Source organism: Lampetra planeri, chromosome 53 (genome assembly GCF_965212315.1).
Source record: "Lampetra planeri chromosome 53, kcLamPlan1.2.h2, whole genome shotgun sequence".
NCBI lineage: Eukaryota > Metazoa > Chordata > Hyperoartia > Petromyzontiformes > Petromyzontidae > Lampetra > Lampetra planeri.
In genome coordinates, this window is record NC_136159.1 from 3,730,107 (window position 1) to 3,757,174 (window position 27,068).

The 27,068-nt window shown below is 46.3% G+C and overlaps 1 protein-coding gene across 1 annotated transcript; it reads right to left on the reverse strand.

The window, feature by feature from the left end:
* Nucleotides 1-1,116: 1,116 nt before the first annotated feature.
* On the reverse strand, nucleotides 1,117-27,043 carry LOC144734805 (cotranscriptional regulator ARB2A homolog). The gene is made up of 12 exons (XM_078617188.1): nucleotides 27,005-27,043; nucleotides 20,109-20,199; nucleotides 14,603-14,665; nucleotides 13,091-13,156; nucleotides 10,033-10,130; nucleotides 9,427-9,492; nucleotides 8,288-8,479; nucleotides 7,124-7,219; nucleotides 5,564-5,683; nucleotides 4,665-4,772; nucleotides 3,546-3,630; nucleotides 1,117-1,972 (listed from the first exon to the last, which is right to left on the reverse strand). The coding sequence occupies exons 1-12, from the start codon at nucleotides 27,041-27,043 to the stop codon at nucleotides 1,827-1,829; spliced, it is 1,170 nt and encodes a 389-aa protein (XP_078473314.1). The 3' UTR covers nucleotides 1,117-1,826.
* Nucleotides 27,044-27,068: the final 25 nt, after the last annotated feature.

Consider the following 27,068-nt stretch of genomic DNA (forward strand, 5'->3'; position numbering starts at 1 on the left):
CTGAACGTGTAATGTCGATTCTATCTAGATTTGTGTTTGTCCCTTGTGATGAGACTTTGTAGAATGAACGTTGAGATTTATGAGAGACACGGGGTGACCAATGAGGTCTGAATTGGTCTGTAATAAGGTAGGGCACTGTTAAGGGATTGACATGTATGATATACACTACACTACCATACCTGTCAACCCATACGGTTTACCCTGTATTCTTGTACAGGGAAGTTTGTTTTTAAGGTCCATGCCGTTTCAATACAGGCAAAAACAAAACACAATTTTAGTTACTTTGTTTGTGTTTCTCCCTTGTGATGGCACTTCGTAGGATGAACGTTGAGATTTATAAGGAGCACGGGGTGACCAATGAGGTCTGAATTGGTCTGTAATAAGGTAGGGCACTGATAAGGGGTTGAACAGGTATGTAGTGGTGAGTGTACTAGTGGTGAGTTTAGTGGTGAGTTAACTAGTGGTGATTGTCTAGTAGCAAAAGTAGCTACATATGCTTCTGGCCCTGCACTTTCAAGGGCCCCGCACTAAATGCGTTCAAGCTATCAATTCCGGTTCAGTGATTCTGTACTTGCTCTATTACTATAGTACTATACTGCCTTCAACTTTTATGAACTGGGTGTTTAAGGTTAGCGATTTGTCGAATTATCTGGCTGTATAGTAAATGAAAAAATATCATTACTTTACTATGCATGTTAAAAAAAATGTGTTTTAATATTCACGTTTTTTTCTTATCTAGGGCCCCTTCATAACATATGCTACAGGCCCCGCCTGAGAGGACATCACCGCCCGCCACTTGTGGCCAGTGATCAGCCGTGAGGTCGCAGCGCTAAGTCGGAGAACACCAACATGCCCCATCATCCTTCAGCCTCTCGTGTGTTACCGCATTTGTATGCGTGTGGGATTCTCACCTTTGATTTAATACGGATCCTAATGGCGGATCCAGTTCATCGTGCATTCCGCTGAGAAAGTCAGCGTTGTGTTTGTGCAATTGAGATAGTTTTAGATTTCACGCAACGAATTGCCGTTGAGAAATATATTCCGAGAACATATTTAGCGAGATACCCTTACTTACATTTTTGTACATATATGAATGTGAATGCACATAGACGCACACGTTTTTGCAAATCTTTTTATTTCGTAACAGTTGGCTTGTACATTTGATATTGTTAACAGCACTTTCAAACAAACCTTCGACTCCACCACTCATTACATAAACATGCGTATACGTGTGTGTGTCTTCGAGTGTGTACTCTGAACGGCCTCCCATATGTCAACTCAGCGTTAGATGAGTGCCTGGTGAGGAGTGTATCGATGTTGAACTTCTTTCACGCCGTACGTGGCCAACCGTGCTCATCAGAGTTGCGGGGAAAGGGCAAAACAAATAAAAACTAAAAGCAGTTCTAAAGCAATGCCTTTTCATTATTTCATTATCGATTTTAGAAGTGCAGAGCTCCAGAATTTTCCTAATATCGGAAGGAAGAACGTTCCAGACGGCCGCAGAAGCACGTCTACCCCACATCTACCCCCCCAACAGTTCATAACTGGGGGGGGGGGGGTATTTGATGGGGGGGGTAGAAGTGGAGAAGTGGTGGCGTAATGGTCCGTACGGCGTCATCGGACACATGCGGTGTGGGTTTGACCATCTTTGTTCGATATGTCGCCAAAATCCGCTGCAAGGATGACCGTAGTTCTCCCTGCTTTTCTGCAACGCCGCCTCTCCTCGTCCCGCTCAGCGTGCGATGTCACTTCATTTGGGTCCATCGTCGAAGTCCTTCCCGTCTCTAACGTCGTCACTGCCCGCCGCATTCGCAGTCGCGACGCAGTCAGCTCCGTCTCCTCCTGCCGACTTCGCCTGTTTCGTCTGGTTTGTCTCTTGCCGGCTGGTAGTCAGGATTTTCCAATTTATTGTCGAAGTATGTAAAGATGGACTGAAGCGCACACCAAGAGGTCATGCCGTGCTTCTTTGTGCCTGCGGTGATAAGATACATTTTGAGTTGAAATAAGATGATGTGCAATTACAATTTTATTGGGGGGGGATTCATAATGGCCATATCAGAGTCCCTAGGCTGGCACTGCTGAGATCTTTTGCTCAATACCTCGGTCTGGGTCTCTCTCACTCTTAACTCTTTCTCACTCCGATGATGTACGTCATCAGTTTATCGTACATGTACGTCGTGGCAACAGAATCGGCAAAAACTAAATATGTACCGAAGCTCCCACAAGGCCATGCATGAGAGCATGTGGCACAGCTTGGCATCAGCTATTGTAGAGTGCGGTCGTGTCTCTACAGTTCGCTGCGGTGAGTACAACGGCGCTATGCCTCTAAATTCTGAGATTCAGCGGTGAACGGGACCCACCCTGCAACTTGCAGACGTTTCAGATTGGGAAAGGGTTAAGGCGTTCAAAATAGCTTTGTCATACTCTTTGGATCTTTCGGTAAAGTCACGTAGGTAGAAAATTAATAGATCATGACATTTAAATCGCAACACAAGCAATCGTCATCAGGTGGGATCGAAACGTCGAAACGTCGTGATCTATTAATTTTCTACCTACGTGACTTTACCGAAAGAACCAAAGAGTATGGATTCCTGCAGTCACGAAAGCTTCAAATCAAGATTGGCTTTGTCATATTCACCAATGGCCGTGTCAGCCCCCCATAATTAAACTTGTTTCTCGAATGTAGCGAGTTGATGGTCTCGACCCAGTCCAGCTCACGGGTCGGCAACCCAAAATGACAAGAAGAGACTTTTTTTTCGAATTCGATAAAACACTCAGCATTTCAAGAGCCGCAATGCACGTGAATACAGGACGGTTCTTCATAAATAACATCACGAAGCAGTTGTTAAAGACCCACATACGGCTCTGGAGCTACAGGTTGCAGACCCCCGATCTAGCTTGAGTGAATAATTATCACACGCGGATGACTGTACAGATAGTCCTCGAGTTATGATGGTTCGACTTAAGATATTTCGATCTTACGATGGCGATACGACAAAATTGTAAAATATTAACTAAGTTAATGTAGCAATCAACAACCTAACATCTTTCAAGTATGCAGACGACGGACAGAATGTTGGTGAGTACAGTACAATATGATACGTTACGATACGTTCAATTCATATGTATGATACGTAGCTTTAGCGATTTTATTTTAGGGTTACCACGATACGATACGTTCAATGCATGTTAAAAGGTTTTTTTTATAACTTTCTATTAAATTGCAGTTCATAAAGGTAGGCTAAGAATTGACCTTGGTTTTTTTTACTTTAAATTTTACTGTGCAATACAGTATTGTAATTAATAAATACATTACAGTATATAGTTTCTACAGTACGGTACTGTAAATTGCTCTGTTTTGATAAATTATCACCATTCTTTAAGACTCCTGGGTAGGCTAGGCCATCTTCGACTTGCGATATTTTTGACTTACAATGGGGTCGTCGTAACGCATCTCCATCGTAAGTAGAGGACTACCTCTAATTGCCAATCAGCATCCTATTTAATAATTCCGTGTACGTAAGTAGATTGTGTGGATTACTGACCAGCGGAGAGCTCGACATAGGCATCTCCATGCCCATGAATTCTGGTGTCCAAAGCCTCTGAACTGGCCACCCAGTTGACACTGTTCTGTACACACACACAAGCACACTTGAATTAAGCACAGACGCAAACAGCCACGCACATACATCCACACATACCACAGCAACACGTGAGCTAAGAAACAGCGGGAAGGTGCAACTCCCATCATGCCTTGCGTGCGTGTCATATGACCACGTTGCTCCTATAATGTTCGCATGCCCATATCGTTTAGATCGCCAACATAGAAGAGTTGAAAGCGTGGCTGTCCCTTCGAGCATCGGTGAAATAAAGAAACAACAGTAGACCCATTTTGATTTAAAGCTTTCGTGACTGCAGGGATTCATATTCTTGGTTCTTTCGGTAAAGTCACGTAGAAGGGAAATAATAAAATAATAAGAATATAAAACAACAAAAATTCTCACGACGTTTCGACTGCAACACAAGCAATCATCATCAGGTGTGAAATCCACAGCTTGTGTTGCAGTCGAAACGTCGTGAGAATTTTTATTGTTTTATATGTTTATTAACTGTAGACCAGTTTCATTCTCATAGGACTCATCAGTGCTGTACAGCCATCGATCTTCACTGCTGGCTTTACGCCCCTGGGAGCCTAAATATTGAGAGGGCTGTAACGTTAACACTTTCAGAACACTCATTCGCACTTGCCAAATCAGCCACGGTCCAAACACAACACTCTGAATGTACATACTCTTAGGTTTTTTCGGTAAAGTCACGTAGGAAAAAAAAATTAAATTAATAAAAGTAAAATAAAAATCACGACGTTTCGGAGGCAACACAAGCTTCCGTCTTCAGGTGGAACCGTCACAGCCACGACAGCTGTATCAAGTATCTTTACTTGATGTGACGGTTCCACCTGAAGACGGAAGCTTGTGTTGCCTCCGAAACGTCGTGATTTTTATTTTACTTTTATTAATTTTAATTTTATTTTTTACCTACGTGACTTTACCGAAAAAACCTAAGAGTATGAATCCTTGCAGTCACGAAAGCTTCAAATCTCTAAATGTACGTTGTAAACAGGATTGCCACCAGCATTGCGATCAAGCCGTGAGTGTCATTCCCACCTTTTGAAACCATTCCAACATTGTTTTGTTCTTCTGAGGAAGACGATGGCGGGAGGCAGTCAACGCCACGGCTGACAACCTGCCCAGCACAGCGGGATAACTGCTGGCCTGTTGCTCACACACACAAAGCGTACGCATTATCATTAAACACATGTGTTGAGGAGTTCCCACGGACGCACTCAGAGACGCAGGTAAGTTGAGAGGCTTCCGCCAAAGGTTTATCAAGGATATAACAATAACACACAGCAGGGTACACAACTCCCAGGGGCTAGGGGGGTCCTACTCTGAGTCCGGGTCCCTGCCGGCTAGCTCCGGTCTCTCTCTCTCGTGTCGGATCGGGGACTCTGCCGACTCCACCGACCGGAGAGAGAAGCACCTCTACGGCTACCACCGGCTTCTCCCCAGACTCCCTATTCGATCCCCTCTCTCTACCCCTGGTCCCCTCTTCACCGTGTTTACTCTACCCGTTCCCACAGTGACCCCGCTTACGTCACGGGGTATCCCTTAAGTACCCTAGGAGACGTGACGTCATCGCACTGAACGGCACACCTGACGTCACGTCCCCATTTCACTCCTCTACACATGTACAACCCTTTAGTCAAAACCACTGCCGGATAAGGGCCTCCCAATGCCGTGTGGGTAGCGAGGTGTTATTTGACCATACTTCACCATGCTGGTCAGTGTTGGTTGTGAAGGCCGGGAGCGTCATAGCGGTACGGTATGAATGTGAGCACATCTTTCTTGAGGCGGCTCACCAGACCATCTATTAACCTCACCACATTCGTTGGGCCGTTCGGTAAAGTCACGCAGATAGGTTTCTCTGCACTGATCTACTTTACCGACCCAAAGAATATGAATTCCTGCGGTCACGAAAGCTTCAAGTCAAGATTTGACCTCACCACGTTAACGAAGTCTTGGCCACCGCAGCTATGAGCCACCAGGAAGACTCTTGTTGCCCTGGACTGTTCCACGAAGCGCTGCCACACGTACTCGATGTGCTTCTCGGGGCTTTCGTTGTCCTGGGAGGGGAGACAACGGGAACAGGACGCGTCGACGGGAAACCTCCGTTGCCATTGAACGCGGTGCGTCAGTTTGGACAACTTTACGTCAAAAGTATCTCGCTGCTCAGAGAAAGCTGAGTATTTCACGCGGGCAATAATGTCGATGACAACGATTATGATCAAGGACATCATTTGAGTCAATGTGACAAAAACTACTATCTTCTTGGTTCTTTCGGTGAAGTCACATAGATGAAAAATAATAATAACAATAATAAAAATAATAATAAAATAAAATTCTCACGACGTTTCGGCCACAACGCAAGCAGCCATCCTGCGTTGTGGCCGAAACGTCGTGAGAATTTTTTTTATTTTTGTTTTCTTTCCCTTCTACGTGACTTTACCGAAAGAACCAAGAAGATGAATCCCTGCAGTCACGACGTCTTGTCACAGCCACGGGCGCCTTCTTCACTGCCCTCGATGGATGGGTCTCGGACGGCGATGGCGACAATGCCAGAAGTTGATCGCGATGAACGAAGAAGGGAAATCTCTCGCTCGGAGGACGCCTTCACAGCCGCCCCGAGACCTCGCCGAGGCACAAATCAAACTGCGGTGGTGCTGCAGCAGTTTCTAATGCGAACAACTAAAAATGGCATCTTCACTAGGCAATTCACGTTGGATTAATCATTATATTTATATTTTTAAACACAACTAAAAATTTATAGAAAAAAAAATTTCATCAGAAAAATTATTTCTCATCTCGATGCGGCAGTGGCAGTGGTTGGTGATGGCAGTGGTGGTGATGACAGTGGTGGCGATGGTGGTAATGGCAGTGATGGTGATGGCATAGGTGGTGATGGTGGTGATGGTAGTGGTGGTGATGGCAGTGGTGGTGATGGCGGTGGTGGCGATGGCGGTGGTGGCGTTGGCGATGGTGGTGATGACGGTGGTGGTAATGGCAGTGGTGGTGATGGCAGTGGTGGTGATGGCAGTGGTGGTAATGGCAGTGGTGGTGATGACGGTGGTGGTGATGGTAGTGGTGGTAATGGCAGTGGTGGTGATGGCAGTGGTGGTAATGACAGTGGTGGTGATGGCGGTGGTGGCGATGGCGGTGGTGGCGTTGGCGGTGGTGGTGATGACGGTGGTGGTGATGGTAGTGGTGGTAATGGCAGTGGTGGTAATGGCAGTGGTGGTGATGACGGTGGTGGTGATGGTAGTGGTGGTAATGGCAGTGGTGGTGATGGCAGTGGTGGTAATGGCAGTGGTGGTGATGGCAGTGGTGGCGATGGCGGTGGTGGCGTTGGCGGTGGTGGTGATGACGGTGGTGGTGATGGTAGTGGTGGTAATGGCAGTGGTTGTCGTCTCTCTGCCGTAGCGAGCGGGAGCGGCGTGTGGGTGAGACTCTGTGAGGGTTCCAGGTCCGCGATCAACGCCGTTGGCTCCAGGTCACACAGCCCACACCTTCTTGGAGGTCTCCATCCTGTTTCTCTCCCGCTCCAGTCTCTCTCCGTCAATGCGGTTGTCGTTGGGGTTCAAAACCACGACACCGTACCCTTCCTGCGGAGAGGCGAGTCAAGTTGTCGCGCTATGTTACGGACGATCGCGAGCTGTGATCTCTACCCATTGATGGACGAAGGCCTGACCAAGTGGTCACCAACCGTGTTGTGATGTGCCAATGCATCGAGGACCTGCACACGAGCTGATTTCATCGCTCCGTCTCCGCAATGGGCGTTACATCTCAGAAGCGTTAACTCATTTGGCTGCTAGTCGCTCAGTAGTCTTGGTCACAAATGTGTTTCTTCACATCACGAAAAACCTCCGTGCATCCAAGAGATGGACCTTGACACAGGAACTTGGAAAAGAGGCTGCTGGCTGATGGGCAGTTGCATTCCGAGCATGCTAGGAATTTGATCGCAGGATTGGGTTAAAGCAGCTTGCAAGTTCTCCATGGAATGTGGCAGGAAGATGTAGGAGATATAATCAGGAAGAGGAGGTTGTGAAAGATGGGACGGTGGTTGCGGGGTTGAGGAGGGCAGGTCACCGAGACAGGCATTGGAGTGGCACCCCCTGCGGATGGTGACCCAAAAACAAATATCTGTTAAAATTGACTTAAAGCCTTCGTGACTGCAGGAATAAATAATCTTTGGGTCTTTCGACGTTTCGATCGCAACACAAGCGTTCCTCATCCGGACGAACGCTTGCGTTGCGATCGAAACGTTGTAAGTTTTTTTCTTCTTGGTTCTTTCGGTAAAGTCACGTAGAAGGGAAATAATAAAATAATAAAAATAAAACATAATAAAATAATTCTCACGACGTTTCGGCCACAACGCAAGCAGCCGTCCTCAAGTGAAGATCAGGACGGCTGCTTGCGTTGTGGCCGAAACGTCGTGAAAATTATTTGTATTATTTTTATTTATTATTATTTTATTATTTCCCTTCTACGTGACTTTACCGAAAGAACCAAGAAGATGAATCCCTGCAGTTACGAAAGCTTTAAATCGAAAAGTCGTAAGTTTTTTTTGTTATTTTCTTTGAACCCATCGACGTGACTTTACCGAAAGACCCAAAGAATATCTGTTAATCATCATCACGGCTGAACTGCGCAACGGTTCCGGCTCCAGTTACCTCCATGGCTTGCCAGATGTAGGGCATCTGAGTGCCGGAGTCGAGGCAGTCGTTGATGATGAGTCTCCGAGCCCACTGGCCGGCTCGCACCACTCTGGTCCCGTGAACGAGCAGCAGCAGCTTCTCCTGCTGCAGAGCCCCGGGGCTCATGAAGATGAAGCTGAAGGGCTCATTGCCATTGATGGCGTCGACCTGCAAACCCCGAGCAACCGCCGGAGAAATGTCCGTCTCACGTAGGCTTTCGCGACCAATATTATTCATAATCAACGTTTTTGGGTTTAGATCGCGTTATTTATATATGTGTCCGATGATGCTGGATGCAATTACCAGCGAAACGTCATACCACTCAAAAATCGTAAATGTTGTGGTTTCACGCTTCAACACACCGGTGGGCTAAAGCAATGAACTATTTGTCTTTTGTCAACGTGACACTTTTTTACTCATTGGCCGTGTCGGGTGGTGGAGGGTTACGACACATTTATAAATAACGCGATCTAAACCCAAAAACGTTGATTATGAAATGTCCGTCTATTGTTTGTATACGCCAATAGAAACTAGCCTGTCTCTCTACTTGTCCAGAGACTCCCCCCCATCAGAGACCAGCCTGTTGGGCTATTGTCCACTACTAGTCTAACGACTCGACAGCAATTTAACAATTAATCAGAACCAAGAATATTTATAGTGGTAGGAACCTCCTGGCTACAGCAGCCCACAAGGGATTATTGAGTCCGTCGTGCAGGGAGGGGCTGGGTGGGGAGGGGAGGGTGGGGCTGGGTGGGGAAAGGAGGGTGGGGAGGGGCTGGGTGGGAAGGGTGGGGCTGGGTGGGGCTGGGTGGGGAGGGTCTGGTCACCCCGTGGTGCCCTTATAAAACTCAACGTTTAACCTACTCACGCCGGCTTGTGCCCGCCCTCACAGTCGGGAATATTTGCAGAATACACCACGCCGCCGTTGACCCTGGCCATTGACCGAGCAACCCAACGTTCCTACCAGCTCCCTCCGCAGGAATGAGTTTTATACTGGAGGATTCCGATAAGCTATGAAGGTCTTTTTCACGGATGTCCAATGAAGCAGAAGATACAGTGTTACATTACGCATCAATGTAGAGGATACATAAACTGTGTATATGTTTTACACTCACAGGAACGTAATGCTTTTCCAGTCCATATTTCTTCACCAGAAGTTCGTACACGTACTCAGTTATGACCTAGAAGAATGGCGAAAGACAGCATCACAAGATTCTTGGGCAGTGCTCAACTCCACTGTGGTTCCAAGAAACAGGTGGGAATTCCACATTACCATGGCGGATGCCAGTCTATTCTTGATTTAACCACCACTGTTGGCTTCCCTGTACATGTCGAGCTCACTGTCGTGTTAAAACAATGTAAAGCTCTTTGTCAATCCACTTCTGGATGACGGCCTGCCCACACCCCGTCAGCCTGGAGGTTGTTTGACCATACTTCACCACGCTGGTCAGTGCGGGTTGGTGAAGAGGGGTGCCCAGGACGGGTTCAAAGATCACTCGCCAATGATGTTGGACGCAGCCCGGAATGGAACTCGGGTCGCCGGGTTCAGAGCACGGCACAAACTCCTCGACCGCCGCTCCACCGTAAATGCATTGTTCATCGTCACTCACGATGAATCTACTGCTGTATGTAGCCAGTGTTATGGCAGTCTACTTTGGCTCGAGATCAGTTATTTGTTTTTGTAAAATCGGTGAAGATTCCATCCCCGGTTCGCGTCTAACCTCTCCCAGTGCCTCGTAACGCCGCTGGTCACGAGCCTTGTTGTTATAGAAGTTGAACTGGAAGCGTTTCCCATCCTCAATGTTTCTGAGCTGCCCATCTAGAGACGCGCACACACACAGACACGCAGACACACACAGACACGCAGACACACACAGACACACACAGACACACAGACACGCAGACACACACAGACACACACAGACACGCAGACACACACAGACACGCAGACACACAGACACACACAGACACACACAGACACGCAGACACGCAGACACACACAAACACGCAGACACACACAAACACACAGATACGCAGACACGCAGACACACACAGACACGCAGACACGCAGACACACAGAGACACGCAGACACACAGACACACAGACACGCAGACACACACAGAGACACGCAGACACGCAGACACACACAGACACGCAGACACATACAGACACGCAGACACACACAGACACACAGACACGCAGACACACACAGAGACACGCAGACACACACAGACACGCAGACACACACAGACACACACAGACACACAGACACACAGACACGCAGACACACAGACAGACATGCAGACACACAGACACACACAGACACACAGACACACAGACACGCAGACACACACAGACACGCAGACACGCAGACACACAGAGACACGCAGACACACACAGACACGCAGACACACACAGACACGCAGACACACACAGACACGCAGACACACACAGACACGCAGACACACACAGACACGCAGACACACACAGACACGCAGACACACACAGACACACAGACACACAGACACGCAGACACACAGACAGACACGCAGACACACAGACACACACACAGACACACACACACAGACACGCAGACACACACAGACACGCAGACACACACAGACACGCCGACACACAGACACGCAGACACACAGACAGACACGCAGACACACAGACACACACACAGACACGCAGACACACAGACACACAGACACACAGACAGACACGCAGACACACAGACACACAGACACACACACAGACACGCAGACACACAGACACACAGACAGACACGCAGACACACAGACACACAGACACACACAAACACGCAGACACACACAGACACACAGACACGCAGACGCACACAGAGCGCTGTTCAGTGACTTTTACGCAGAGACGTCATCCTTCTTCTAAACCCATTTGACACGCAGGTGAATATCATTGCATGGCCTGAGTCAGAGAGTGCAATGTAAAAGGTTTCTTCAGCAATGAAGAGCTGATAATCCTGCACACACTTGCAGTCACGTCCACTTTCATGGATGTGCTGCAGCATGATGTGTCACGTTACAACACGACAACAGTTTTCACGATGTCACATTTACTGTGATAGTAACCTTGTCATTGCATTTGTACTTTCTCTGTTTTGTTTAACACGTAGGCTTTCGCGATATATTATTCATAATAAACGTTGTTGGGTTTAGATCGCGTTATTTATAAATGTGTCGTAACCCTCCACCACCCGACACGGCCAATCAGCAAAAAAAGTGTCACGTTGACAAAAGACAACTTGTTCATTACTTTAGCCCACCGGTGTGTTGAAGCGTGAAACCACGACATTTACAATTTTTGAGTAGTACGACGTTTCGCTGGTAATTGCATCCAGCATCATCGGGCAATTCGCCAGAATGGTGAGGGGCTCTGCTCTTGCTCCCAGTCTTAAATAGAGCAGCAGCAGGGTGACGTCATCATTTGACTTCACAGTTCGACACTTGCGGGTCACTCAAATGTAAGCCTGCCATAACGTCTTTTAACTATTGCAACTTTGCAATACAGTATATCATGCTTAGAATGCACAAGCTGTCATCTCCATGGCTTGCCAATTATGTTAACCGTGGTTGGGGAATGAAACTCAGGTCGCTGAGTGCGTAGTGCAGTGTGCTCACGACTGCGCCACCATTCCCCGAATAACAAACACATCACGTGTATTCTACAAACACCTCCGATTATCACAGTTGGTGCAAAAGAAGTTCAACATACATACAAACACATGTTGTGACACAGCACTGAAGGTTGTACAGCAGCTGCAACTGCAGGTAGACACTTAGCGCACACGCCGTTGAGCATGTACACGGCTGTGTGTGTGTGCCGGCAGGGCGGAAGAACTGGGGCAAGGGTCACGGTAGACCTCGTGGGGAGGCCCCTGGAACCAGAGGTCGCAACCGGGTAACCGATACCCGTACCCTACCCGATACCCGGCTACCCGTACCCGGCCGGGTACGGGTACCCGTTTGCGACCCTGGTGCGGCCGGGTACGGGTACGGGTAGGCCGTGAGTCACTGGTGAGTCACCGTTTGTCACTCATTTCCCAACGTCTTGTCACTTCTCACAATTCAAGTTCCTAAAATCAACCCACCCGCGCCTGCAACATGGCTTCATCCCAGAGGTCACAATCGGGTACCCGTAACCTACCCGATACCCGGCCGGGTACGGGTAGCCGGGTATCGGGTAGGGTACGGGTACCCGTTTGCGACCCTGGTGCGGCCCGGTATGGGTACGGGTAAGGAATCAAAACCCGTTTGCGACCTCTGCCTGGAACCCTCTGGAGGGTTCGAGAAGGGAGGGGCGGAGCCAAGCGTGGCCAGGGCGGAGCCAGGGGTGGAGCCAAGCCACGCCGAGGGGAATAAAAGCGGCGGAGAGCGAGAGCTCTGGGCTGCCGGTTCTGGGAGTGGAGTCGTCTCGTCGTCGCTGTCGTCGCTGCCGACTTCGCCCGATAATTGCGCGGCTGGACAGTTGTTGGCGGTCTCGGTCGACGCCGTGTGTGCAACGCGGACAGGGTCGTGTCTGGGCCGGGTCGTGCGGCAGCGTGGTCGTGAGAGAGGGGGCCGGAGTTGGTGGCGTGAACACAACAATAAAAGGCGAGGACGGTGCCTTCTGCGACTACCTCGTCTCCGACTGAGTGTGTGCGCAATGCACGCACACACACACAAGCCTCGAGTAGAAGGAAGAAGAGACCTACGACACTACACATACATAACACGTGATATACGTGACCCAGTTCTTACCTTCATTGAATTTGTATCCAAATTCCGTTGTGGTCCGATAATTCTCAAACTCATCATCCGTCCGGCCTGGAGAGCGGGAGTGATAACAACACACAGAAAAAACAACAACAGTTTTAATTTATAGTATATCAATACCACCGCATCTAAAGACACTTCATGATTAGATCAGCGATAGTCTATCCACTGCTAGATGAATGTCACCCAACACTGACGTCAAGCCTCAGTAGTCCGACAATCCCACGACTCATCTTGCTTCTGCACATGAAACTTTTTCATGAAATACGAGATTTTTTTTTTTTTACCAGGTAAGGTCCACTGAGCTATCTCGCTCTTTTTCAGAAGCGACCTGGCCGCAAATGATAGCTTAATGAAGTGGCTTATCATGTGGAAATGTATAGTGGCAACCAAATACCCTAAAGGCATATTTCTAATTGTGGAGGGAAACCCCGGAGGACCCTGAAAAAAATCCAGGCGACCACGAAAAAAAAAAACCCCTGCAAATCCAAATATACAGCAGGGGTCAAGGGTCGGGGTCAAACCCACGACCTGCTGTATACCAGGCGAGGTAGTTAACATCTCCTAGCCACCGTGATGATGATGAGAGAGAGACGCAAATCCAAATATACAGCAGGGGTCAAAGGTCGGGGTCAAACCGACGACCTCCTGTATACCAGGCGAGGTAGTTAACATCTCCTAGCCACCGCGGCGAGCTAACCTCATCGCTCCATCTCCACGGTGGTCATCCTCACCGTTGGCTGCCGTTCTATTACCAATCCAGTCCACTGGACATCATGCCTTCTAGCAACCTATTACTGCCTAAGCCCACTTACTTTTATTACCATTCAATGTCTCTTCATTTGTGTGTTAGTGCCTGATCCATAAGCTTCTATTTCTGTCTGCTTCTCTTTCCGAGTAGTTCCAAGAATGGATTTATCCACGCTTTTTTTTGCGCTCCTACTTGGTCTCATCTATTCCCTCCACCCGTTGCTATGTTTCCGACACACGCATCATAGCGGGCGATAACCACGGATTGCAAACGAGGGAATGCCCAAACTCGTACGCAAGTCGCTATTGCAAGTGGATCTGGATCAACAAATATGAACGAAAACTGCACTCTGAGAAAACGGAACTTACTCATGAAAATTTGCACACCAATGTAAAAAAAACATGTTTCAATCTACATATGCCAATAACGGCATCCTTCATACATTGGTGCAGTAGCAAGGGCCGTGCCGAGTGGTGCTGTATTTAGGGGATTCGTTTCGCAAACAAAGTGTGCGAGTCCAAATTCTGGTGTGTGTGTGGGAGGGGGGCAGCTAACCATCTTTCCCAGGTTGAGAAGAAATCGGTACTAAATTGTGTAAAGTCAACTCTGTTTGATCTATGCGAGACAAAGCCCTGGCCGTGGGAATTTGGAATTTCCACCACAGGGTGGAAACGCACGTGCCCGCTCATTCGAGCAGGGTGGTGCATTGCCTTGGATGCAGTAAACCGTGATAGGAAAATATGTACCCAATAACCTCCAGAAAAAGTTTGCAAAAGCCATGAAATCGATGTTCTTGGTCTCTTCTTCCACTGCAAAATAAACACACACACACACGAAAGGTCACGCTCCGTTTTTAAATGAACAGTTGTGTTTATTCCGTGGAAATCCGTCACACATACTCCGACCAGCAGTCGCAGCCTCACGCGGAATATATTTGATACGGTGTTCAATAACTCACCTTAAGTTTTCAAAACGTGCGTCAGCGCGTCTCCCTGTTCAGACAAAGTGCTGAATGAGCCTCGGGTCAGGGGCAGAAATTCCACATTCCTCTGGTGGTAACCAGTCTATCTATATTCTTAGGTTTTTTTCGGTGAAGTCACGTAGGTAAAAATTTTAAATTAATAAAAGTAAAATAAAAATAAAATAAAAATCACGACGTTTCGGAAGCAACACAAGCTTCCGAAACGGCGTGATGATACTGATAAAGAGAGACGCAAACTTCAAATATACAGCAGGCGTCAGGTCGGATCGAACCTACAACCTCCTGTATACCTGGCGAGGTAGTCAACATCTCCTAAGCCACTGTGATGATGAGAGAGAGAGACGCAAACCTCAAATATACAGCAGGCATCAGGGTCGGGATCGAACCCACAACCCTCCTGTATACCAGGCGAGGTAGTCAACATCTCCTAAGCCACTGTGATGATGAGAGAGAGAGACGCAAACCTCAAATATACAGCAGGCATCAGGGTCGGGATCGAACCCACAACCCCCCTGTATACCAGGCGAGGTAGTTAACATCTCCTAGCCACCGTGATGATGAGAGAGAGAGACGCAAACTCCAAATATACAGCAGCAGGCGTCAGGTCGGGATCGAACCCACAACCTCCTGTATACCTAGCGAGGTAGTTAACATCTCCTAGCCACCGTGATGATGAGAGAGAGAGACGCAAACTCCAAATATACAGCAGCAGGCGTCAGGTCGGGATCGAACCCACAACCTCCTGTATACCTAGCGAGGTAGTTAACATCTCCTAGTCACCGGTGGCGCCCATTAACATCGCCCACCCGTCCCCGACTGTGAATAACCTGGCAAGACCCTCTTGATAAAGCGTTTGGAGACCTTTCTTGGTAAACAAGCTGAATAATAATAATACTCATCTTCTTGGTTCTTTCGGTAAAGTCACGTAGAAGGGAAATAATAAAATAATAAAAATGAAACATAATAAAATACAATTCTCACGACGTTTCGGCCACAACGCAAGCAGCCGTCCTCAGGTAAAAAAAAACAGAGCCGTCGGAAAGACAGCGTCTTTAAATCGAAATAATAATACTGTACCGCAGTATGTGCAAGCCTCCTCTACTCCATTACAGAGGACACGTGGCAGTGTTTGGTTACCATTGCCCTAACAACGTTTTAATTTTATTTTTAAATCAAGTTTTACTCCGATAAAGTGATGATAATTAAAACATGTACTGCACGTAGAGTGCGCGTGTGCATGCGCGAGCCAGTGTTATCGCTCCACTGCTAGATGCGTCAGTCTGTGTGCCGTGTGGCACCGCGGGGCTATTGAAGTTCAAGTTCATTTATTAGGTACTGTATTAAGGTTTTATAATTAAATAGATTTAAGTAAAATATATATAAAGTATAAATATACATATTTTAAACATTCTGGTACCCTCTTAATTTTAGAACTTTCGTGACTGCAGGAATTATTATTTGGTTCTTTCGGTTAAGTCACCCCACAGAGACGATCACCCCTCTCTGTTACCTGTGTTGCTCCCGCTATGTATCTTGGTGATATCTGTCTGCTAATATGTCTGTCTATAGTTTTCTGGTTAGATTTTATGTCACTATTTCATTATACCTGATGATGATTGCTTGTGTTGCAATCGAAACGTCGTATTCTATTATTTAATTTAATTTATTATTTTATCTTTAGACGTGACTTAACCGAAAGAACCAAATAATAATTCTGGTACCCACACACACATATACGGAAATTCCTAGGGGGGCCAATCCTACTTCGCGGATTTTCACCTATCGAGAGGGGTTCCGGCCCCCATTAACCGCGATAAACGAGGGATCACTGTATAGACCCTGTGAGCCATTCGGCTCTTGAATCGGGTGCAACCGCAACAAACAAATAACATCTTTAAGTGAATATGTGACTAAGTGCAAACAGAAATCCAAGAAAAGACAGCAAAATATTGCAGAAAAAAATCACCGACCATACTTCACTACGCGGGTTGTGTCCCCATACGGCGCTGTAATCCCCACGTAAAACAGCTAAGCAACAAAGTCGACCACAGTTCAACTTCGCAACGGATAAGTTCAACTTTCACGGGACACTTTAAAGTCAGCAACTCCATTGTAAAGTATATTTTATATATCTACTGCACTTGCGGCGGCTTTAAATAACTATTTTTTTTTAAAACAACGTGGCACACATTTTTACCTGCAACGGCAGGGTCTTCTTCTCGTGTAGCAATCTGGACGTGTGTTCAGAAGAGTTTTACTGCAAACTCTTTGGTTTTGTCGGTAAAGTCACGTAGGTTAAAAACGAAAATAAATAAATTAAAATTACTGTATCATTTGCTGTGACGGTTCCACCTGAAGACGGAAGCTTGTGTTGCCTCCGAAACGTCGTGATTTAATTTAGTTGTTTTCTTTTTTTCACCTACGTGACTTTACCGAAAAAACGAAAAGAGTATGGACCCTTGCAGTCACGAAAACTTCAAATCTAAAGTTTTACTGCACTCTATTATCACGTTACTGAACCCGATAGTTTAGTAGTGTGTGTGTGTGGGTTATGCGCGTGTGTGTGTATATATATAGATCATAATCCCCCTTGCCTGGTCACAAGACACAAACGAAACTCAAAATGTGGATGTGACCTCAATGACATTTTTTCTGTCAAGTTTGCGCACATTCCAGAGGGAAACGTACGCCAATGCTGTATCAGCCTTGTCCGGACTAAGAACATCGACTGCCAAGCTGACAATCGGACCTATTACCAGATCTCCTGCCATCCCTATAATCTACCAACATATATACTGCCATACCTATAGGTAAGGGGCCGTCCATAAATGACGTCACGCGATTTTGGACGATTTTTGCCTCCCCCCTTCGTCACACGGCGTCACAAAAAGTCAGACCCCCCCCCCTCAAATATGACGTCACAAAGCTCTGCCCCCCCCCCCCGACAAAATCATATTTCCATTTTGAAAATGAAACATGCTTCAAATCTCTTTAAACTATTGTCATTGTAGTGCGTATTTAATGTGGCGCTGCACTCTGATGTTGTAGGAGAAAACATTTATTCAAAAGTCTATTTAACTAAGTAGAACGTGTTGTCTATATTTATTTAAAGTTGCGCATTTTGATGTGACGTCACATTTCTCAACCCCTCCCCGCCCTCATCACACCTCGTCACAAATGTCTGAACCCCCCCCCTCCCTAGGTGCGTGACGTCATTTATGGACGGCCCCTTAGAGCTACCACCAGATCCACTGCCATACCTACAACCGGACCTGCCACCAGATCGACAGTTACGCCTGCAGACAGTGGCCTGCTCGATTTGAATGTTTCACTGAAGCAGACTGCGTGCGTTCCGTATTGAATACACTCGAAGTGTTAACCAGCGGCAAAGCCACACGCGTACTACGAGTTGATGGGTGAATTGGCTTCGCGATGGATGCGTTTAGAGCTGTTTGTCTGCTATAAATGTCCACTCGATGACGTTAAGCCGCTTTGTTGAGCTATCATTTGTGATAGGCAGGTCGCTCCTGCAAAAAGGAGCTATATCCAGATCAGTGGACCTTACCTGGTGAGATGAAGAACAGTAATCGTAGGCAGGGGGTTGGCAACACATTGTCCTGCGGAGGGAGCTGGTAGGAACGTTGGGTTGCTCGTCAATGGCCAGGGTCAACGGCGGCGTGGTGTATTCCGCAAATATGGCCGACTGTGAGGGCAGGCACAAGCCGGCGTGAGTAGGTTAAACGTTGAGTTTCATAAGGGCACCATGGGGTGACCAGCCCCTCCCCACCCAGCCCCACCCCTCCCAACCCCCACCCAGCCCCACCCAGTCCCTCCCCACCCAGCCCCCCACCCTCCCCTCCCCACCCAGCCCCTCCCCACCCTTCCCGCCCAGCCCCTCCCCACCCAGCCCCTCCCTCCCCACCCAGCCCCTCCCTACACGACGGACGGACACAATAATCCCCTGTGGGCTGGTGGAACCAGTGGGTTCCTACCAGTATAACATCACGTTCGTTAGTGAGGTTACCTTTGATAAAAAAAAAAACACAAACTAATTTGGGTCGTTAGTGAAATAAATACGTTATCCTTTGTGTGGAGAGACTGATATTCTAGATTTGAAGTTTTCGTGACTGCAAGGATTCATACTCTTTGTTTTTTTCGGTAAAGTCACGTAGGTGAAACATTTAAATAAATTAAATCACGACGTTTCGAGCGCAACACAAGCGTCCTTCTTCAGGTGGGGACAACGTAGCGAAAGCACAACCACTTAAGTGTGTGTTGCGCCCGAAACGTCGTGATTTATTTTATTTTTTTACCTACGTGACTTTACCGAACAAAGAGTGTATGAGAGACAGATACTGTATATGAATGAAACATTGTTGTATGCATTGTGTTACCGTTGACAATGTTTGAGTGGAATGTTTGATTTGAAGCAATAAACTCAATTTAATGACAAACTTTAAAATAAAACATGAAAACGCACATTTAGAAATAACATGAATGCCAAAACATTATACAGCTGAATCAATTTGTATATTACGAATCCAACACTCACGAAATACCAAACATATTTATCAAGCAATTAAAACAAATCTATGTCAAGCTGAAAACATTCAAACTCAGAAATTCCAAAACCAAACATGACTCGCTCATCAAAGAACACACCCTTGTATAACCACCTCGCTTGCATACGGATGACATGCATCATACACACAACTACGCCTCGGCAAGGTAAGGTAATTTACCCTTTTTAAATCCTTTATATTAGGTTTGCTTGCTCGCTTACGACCGTGCAAATCTTTCGGTCGTTTTTTAACCCACTTCCCGTGATCCAATCGAGCTGACATTTTCCACACAGACTCGTTGTGCGTGACAATTAATGTTCGTGAAAGTTTTTTTTGCAAAAATTTACACTTCTTAGGACAAAAATATTATATTTAATTACCAATTGCTTAATGGTGCAATGCAATCATCTGACCCATAGGTGGCAGCCATCTCAAGCCAGAGGACGAGAGGACTCTAGCCGCCACGCATATAAAGGATTTATAGTGATAAACTTTGTTTTTACGGGTTATACTTGTTACCGGGTAAAAGGGTAAAGGTAAAGGGTAAAGGTGTCGACATGCCAAGGGGTAAGGGTAAAGGGTAGGGTAAAGGTAGGCTCGTTGCTTTTTACCTTTTACTTTACCTGCTAAAGGGTAAAAGGTAGGGTAGAGTGATTGTATTGTGGTAAGGTAAAAGGTAGGCTCGATGTTTTTACACTTGTACCTTACCTTGCCGAGGCCTACACACAACCTTGTTCAGTCCACTGCGGGGTGGGTGGAGATCACACCGGTCAATCCGGGGTTGCTGAAACTGTTGGTGCTATTGGCGAGCACCTATCAAGAAGGCTGGAACTCCTGCACGAGTTGGGAGTGGTGGTGAGGCCATCACAGCACGCCAGAGGTCGCAAACGGGTTTTGATTCCTTACGCGTACCCATACCCGGCCGCACCAGGGTCGCAAATGAGTGGTGGGGCTGGGTGGGGAGGGTGGGGAGGGGCTGGGTGGAGAGGGTGGGGCTGGATGGGGAGGGTGGGGAGGGGCTGGATGGGGCGGGTGGGGCTGGGTGGGGAGGGGAGGGTGGGGTGGGGCTGGGTGGGGAGGGTGGGGCTGGGTGGGGGGTGGGAGGGGTGGGGCTGGGTGGGGAGGGGCTGGTCACCCCGTGGTGCCCTTATAAAACTCAACGTTTAACCTACTCACGCCGGCTTGTGCTCGCCCTCACAGTCGGACATATTTGCGGAATACACCACGCCGCCGTTGACCCTGGCCATTGACCGAGCAACCCAACGTTCCTACCAGCTCCCTCCGCAGGACAATGTGTTAAGAAGAGGCATTTTTTTGTTCGGTAAAAAGCTCAAGGTGCAAGGCACGTGATTGCGAGACGGTCATTAATAAATAACGTCACGAAGGCAGCCCTTACAGAGCCGACCCCACGTACAAATCGCAAGGCACTCATTTTAAGGCTGAGTCGACCTTGGTGAGGCCCAGGACCGGTTTATATATTCACCACTGAGCAGTGCACTAACCACGACCGCATTCCCATTATAAACACACACACACGCACTCTCTACCAAAGAAAGACAAAGATTCCCCGTCTAGCCTGAACAGGCTGTTGGGGCAAGTGCTGTTAGCGAGTAGCACCTATGAATGCCCGCCAAGCACACGAGGGGGTGGGGTGGCCAACACCACGCCCGGCCGCCTTTATCACCCCAGTGGCGATGTTTACATCACCGCAGCAGGAACTCATTTGAGGCCGAGTCGACCTAGGGGAGGCCCAGGGCCGGTTCAGATAATCGTCGCTGGTGTTTGGCCGTGAGCGGGAATCGAACTCGGGTCGCCGGGTTCGTAGCGCAGTGCCCTAAGCGTTGCACTATCGCTCCCCGCCCACACACACACACTTATGAAGGCACAAGCAGTACAAGTAAGTAGTTGTAGGGTAAATTTGATGCCATTATATATTTACCCTCCAGGACCAACCCCAGCCACTAATGAAGACATCACGAAAGCAGAGCTCCGTCTAAAATAGGCAGCAGCATCGGCGCCAGAAAAGCCCCATCCATTATTCAGCAGACCCTGACAAGGGAGAGAGTGGAGAGATGAGATCAGAGCGGAGGGTTAGAGAGACACGGGAGGAGAGGCAATGTTTGAATCTCAGCCCAGTGAGATGCAATGCAGTGGGGAAATGTGGTTTGACTTTAGGCCATTAATATAATTAAGGAAACCCGCTATGAAATAATAGCAATTGCCAATTTCGTCAACTCCCAATGCAGACTCCATTCCCAGTGCGTTTGCTTGACTGTTATAGGATTAGATGAAATATACAAGTATTCCTGTGTATGCATAGGCCGATATAAATTTTGAATGAGCGTCTGAGCTGTATGTAAATATTGCATACACCCTGACTTTAAATGATATGCTGCACATGCAGAATGCATATTTATTTACCAGTAGCCGGCAGCAGCATATTCTTCTGGCTTTCGAACTCTCGTCTTCGTCATTTGCCATGATCCATCCACTGCTGGATGAAGGCAAGTTTAGCAATAACCGGTAGTATATTATTCTGGCTTTCTACTCTCATCTTCATCATCAGCCATGATCTATTCACTGCTGGATGAAGGCCTCCACAAACCGCCGTCACCTGTCACGGCCTGCGACGAAGCGATACATCAGGGCACGCAAACATTCAAATGACAAGAAACTCCATCACAACAGAGAAAAAAAAAATCAGGGCAGACCGGAAAACCGTACGTTTCAAACAACAAGCAGAAACGTGTGTGTATGTTGAACTTCTTTCGCACCGTACGTAGCCAACCGCGCTAATCGGAGGTGCTAGACCAGAGAGGAAACGATCACTTAAGCCTTTCAGCATCATGCCAAAAAAATAAATAACTCATCAACATATTCTTGGTTCTTTCGGTAAAGTAAAATTAAAAAATGTTATTTTCAACTTAGAATTTAAAATGTTATTTAATTTATTTTTCTTATTTTATATTTCATATTCTATCTACGTGACTTTACCGAAAGAACCAAGAATATTAATTCCTGCAGTCACGAAACGTTTAAGTCAAAACCCATCAACAGTTCCTATTCTTGGTTCTTTCGGTAAAGTAAAATAAAATATGTTATTTTCAACTTAGAATTTAAATTTTTATTTCATTATTTTTTCTTATTTTATATTTCATATTCTATCTACGTGACTTTACCGAAATAACCAATAATATTAATTCCTGCAGTCACGAAACTTTTAAGTCAAAACCCATCAACAGTTCCTGAATATCTTCTTGGTTATTTCGTTAAAGTCACGTAGAAGGGAAGTAATAACATAATACAAATAAAACTTAATTTAAAATAAAACATAATTTAAAATAAAACATAATTTAAAACATAATTTATTATTGTATTACTTCCCTTCTACGTGACTTTACCGAAAGAACCAAGAAGATGAATCTCTGCAGTCACGAAAGCTTTAAATCGAAGTCCCTGAAGAACTTTTCACTTGCCCCGCCGTCCCTCCATCTCGTGTCGTTCGAGCCTCAATGAGCGGTTCGTTCCCCCTTCTTTGTGTGTCTCGATGTCGCGATCAGTCGACCACCTCGCATCGCTCCACCCTCTCGCTTGTCCACAGAGTGCCTGCGATGTCACAGGCGCCGTCCATAAATGACGTCACGCGATTTTGGACGATTTTTGACCCCCCCCCCCCTTCGTCACACGGCGTCACAAAAGTCAGACCCCCACCCCCTCAAGTATGACGTCACAAAGCTCTGCCCCCCCCCCCACTCCAAAAAATATAAAACATGCTTCAAATCGCTTTAAACTATTGTCATTGTAGTGCGTATTTAATGTGGGGCTGCACTCTGATGTTGTAGGAGAAAACATTGATCAAAAAGTCGATTTAATTAAGTAGAACGTGTTGTCTATATTGATTTAAAGTTGCGCATTTTGATGTGACGTCACATTTCTCAAACCCCCCCCCACCCTCGTCACACATCGTCACAAATGTCTGACCCCCTTCCCCCTCCCCTAGGTGCGTGACGTCATTTATGGACGGTCCCACATTCTGGCGTCGGTGGCCCTGACGATGTTCCAGGTAACAAACCTTCGCGAGCCTGGGCTTCACTTATCATCCATCTCGCCTAAACTCATAGCCAACATTGAAATGTAGTATTGTGTTTTCTCGTGTTTAGAGGGACAGGCTTATAGGATAAACCATATTCGTGCAACATTTGAGCGTTATAGACCTTTAAGTGGAAGCTTTGCGAAGGGGGGGAGGGAAGTTGTACTAGATTGGGGGGCCAGACTTGAAGTTTTAAGTTTTAGGATTTAAAAGTTGCGTCATATATCTCGAGTGTCAGTCCAGAGGTTTTACCTCTGGACCTCCAGTGGCAGGTCAGAGGTTTTACCTCTAGATTTCCAGTGTCAGGTCAGAGGTTTTACCTCTGGGTCTCCAGTGGCAGGTCAGAGGTTTTACCTCTGGACCTCCAGTGTAAGGTAAGAGGTTTTACCTCTAGATTTCCAGTGTCAGGTCAGAGGTTTTACCTCTAGATCTCCAGTGTCAGGTCAGAGGTTTTTCCTCTGGACCTCCAGTGTCAGGTCAGAGGTTTTACCTCTAGATTTCTAGTGTCAGGTCAGAGGTTTTACCTCTGGATCTCCAGTGTCAGGTCAGAGGTTTTACCTCTGGACCTCCAGTGTCAGGTCAGAGGTTTTACCTCTAGATTTCGATCACGTCAGAGGTTTTTACCTCTAGATCTCATGTCAAAGGCTTTACCTCTCGACCTCCAATGTCAGACGAGAGGTTTTACCTCAAGATCAGCGGTCCACAACTTGTGGTCCGCGGACCCCTGCTGGTCCGTGAGAGGCTACTGCAAGGGTCCGCGGAAAATAAAAAATCTTTACCAAGGAAATGTTTAATTTCAATTAAACCATAATTTCACCGAATTTCCAAAATCTACTACTGTAATTTATTTTACAAATATGCTTACATAGTATTGTTTTAATTAATATATGCCTTTTTTGCTGCGAAACATTTCCACTTGATGAAAAGCAACTTTTGTTGAGCTCTCATTTGTGGGCAGGTCGCTCCTGAAAAAATAGCTTTTAGTTTTAGTTTTTATTGGGCACCAAATTGCCAATAAATAAATGTCCTGCACTCTCGTACGTCGATAATTAATCGACCAGGCTATGCGTTCATTGTGTGTTGACCGACTCTCTGTGTTGTATTACATAACATTTCGATATTTTGCTAGGTTATTTAATTTAGTGTGTTCTTTTTTTCTCCCTCTCTCCTAATGTTCAAGCCTGCGTACTTCTCTACGCGTCTCCTCGTACTCATTGACATGTCAATGTTGTCTCTAACCCCTCCCTCTCGCTGCCTCCGCCCCCCTCTGTCTATTTAAGGCCACGCCACAGAGACGATCTCCCTCTCTGTGACTGTGTTACTCTCTCTCTATGTACCTTGGTGATATCTGTCTGCTTATATGTCTGTCTATAGTTTTCTGGTTAGATTTTTGTTGCTATTTCATTTATACCTGATGATGATTGCTTGTGTTGCAATCGAAACGTCGTATGCTATTATTTAATTTATTATTTTATCTTTATACGTGACTTTACCGAAAGAACCAAAGAATAATTCCTGCAATCACGAAAGCTCCAAAATTAAGAATGTAAGCACCGTAAAGTATTTCAATTGTTCGATATACAGGATAATGTGCGCCTTCAAAGCTAAGTTTTGCTGAAGATTCCACGTGCACTTTTAGATTCAAAAATGAGGAGAAACTTTTCAAATGTCTATGAAAGTTTTAACAATGCGAATTGATTTATTTACAGCGGCACAGCTGTTGCCGCGTTAACCGTGTTTCCATATACCAGTTGTAATGTTATTTCCATTTAAAGTTTGTAAATTTACACATTTTACACAATTTTATTTACTTACAATTAATGCAGTCGTGTAAATTCTGTGATTTAATCTTATGTAGAGCTGTCACCATCATCAACCATGATCAACCACGATCAATACACGCAACAAGCCATTGATCATGGTTGATGATGGTGACAGCTCTACATAAGATTAAATCACAGAGTTTGCACGACTGCATTAATTGTTAAAATATGCTGGAAAGTATTGGGGAAAGCCCGGCTATATAGTTAGAATATGTATTTAATTACCATTAAATCACGCAACTTTCATTTCAAACGCCAATTTCATCGGCAGGTCCAATACATCGCTACGGGATTTGGAAAAATCTATTTTAAAAGTGAGAAAGCCACGCACGTCGTATCCCTACTGCGTGTGTGTGTCAGCCGGCAGAGATTTACATCACCATCCAATCCTAGATTTAACAATTTGTTACGGGGGGAAGAGCAGTGTAGCTCTTTTTCAGAAGCGACTTGGCCACAAATGAAAGCTCAACAAAGTGGCTTGGCACGTGGAAATGTACAGCAGCCAAATAATCGAAACGCACGTTTCTAAACGTGGATGGGGAAAACCGGAGCACCCGGAAAAAAAATCCACGCAACCACGGGGAGAACACGCAAACTCCAAATATACGACAGGCGTCAAGGTCGGGATCGAACCCACGACCTTCTGTACACCAGGCGAGGTATTTAACATCTTACCCCAAATGCCAGTACACCTCCATTCCCTTGATATAGACAAACTCTGCGAGCGACATTATTAAACCTGCGGGAAAAGAGGAAAAAAAAATCGAAAACCAAGCCAATAACTCTCACCGCAACGCTATTTCGCGCGCGAATAAATGAAAAATTGAAGGTCATCGATGTCATCTGTTGGACAGTCGAAATGGCGCCATCGAGCGAAATGTCATCTGCGTCGTCGGAGGTCAGAGTCTAACCCGAGCGCGCCGACCTCTGGGAACGGGCGCGCGTGTAATAAAACACGACGTTATTTATTGTAAAATGTCAGCAAGACGCGATGAAAAGAAAAACAAACGTCGGGCAGGCCGGACGGTCCACTCGTAATCAAGACGTCAAACAGAGGGGGAGTCGCTGCTGGGTGCAGCAAACGCGTTCTGTGTGCAGCAGATGGTCTGAGAAAATGTATCGTGACATACTCAAGGTCAAGAGGTCAATCACGGCTGATGCGTTATCTTGGGTGTGGTCTGGGACTTGATGAATCCGACTTATATGATGAATGTATTTATTAGTCATTTAATTATACTCTTTGGTTCTTTCGGTAAAGTCACGTAGGTGAAAATAAAATAAAAAAGTAACTCAATCACGACGTTTCGTAGGCAACACAAGCATCATGATGACGGAAGCTTGTGTTGCCTCCGAAACGTCGTGATTTAGTTCTTTTTTATATTTTATTTTCACCTACGTGACTTTACTGAAAGAACCATAGTATGGATCCCTGCAGTCACGAAAACTTAAAATCTACATTTAATTATATTTTATCTTAATTTTGGAGCTTTCGTGACTGCTGGAATTATTCTTTGGTTCTTTCGGTTAAGTCACGTCTAAAGATAAAATATTATTAAATTTATTATTTTCTCTTTAGACGTGACTTAACCGAAAGAACCAAAGAAAAATTATATTTTGTGACTTGCTTTTCCTCTTGGTTCTATTGTTCACTCCTATTGCTTGTGCGCGTATTGTTTGCTGTTGTACCTTGCCGATCCGCCCATATTGTGCATCTGTGAAAAGAGCTTCATGGCTCATTGGATTCCACCAGTCGAA

Coding starts and splice junctions, on each gene's coding strand:
- LOC144734805 (XM_078617188.1), bottom strand. CDS start 27,043: ATGAAGCTCTTTTCACAGATGCACAATATGGGCGGATCG. Junction 14,666..20,108: donor TGTGTGTAGGCCTCGGCAAG/GTAAGGTACAAG, acceptor TTTATTTTGCAG/TGGAAGAAGAGACCAAGAAC. Junction 7,220..8,287: donor ACATCTGGCAAGCCATGGAG/GTAACTGGAGCC, acceptor GCCTCTCCGCAG/GAAGGGTACGGTGTCGTGGT.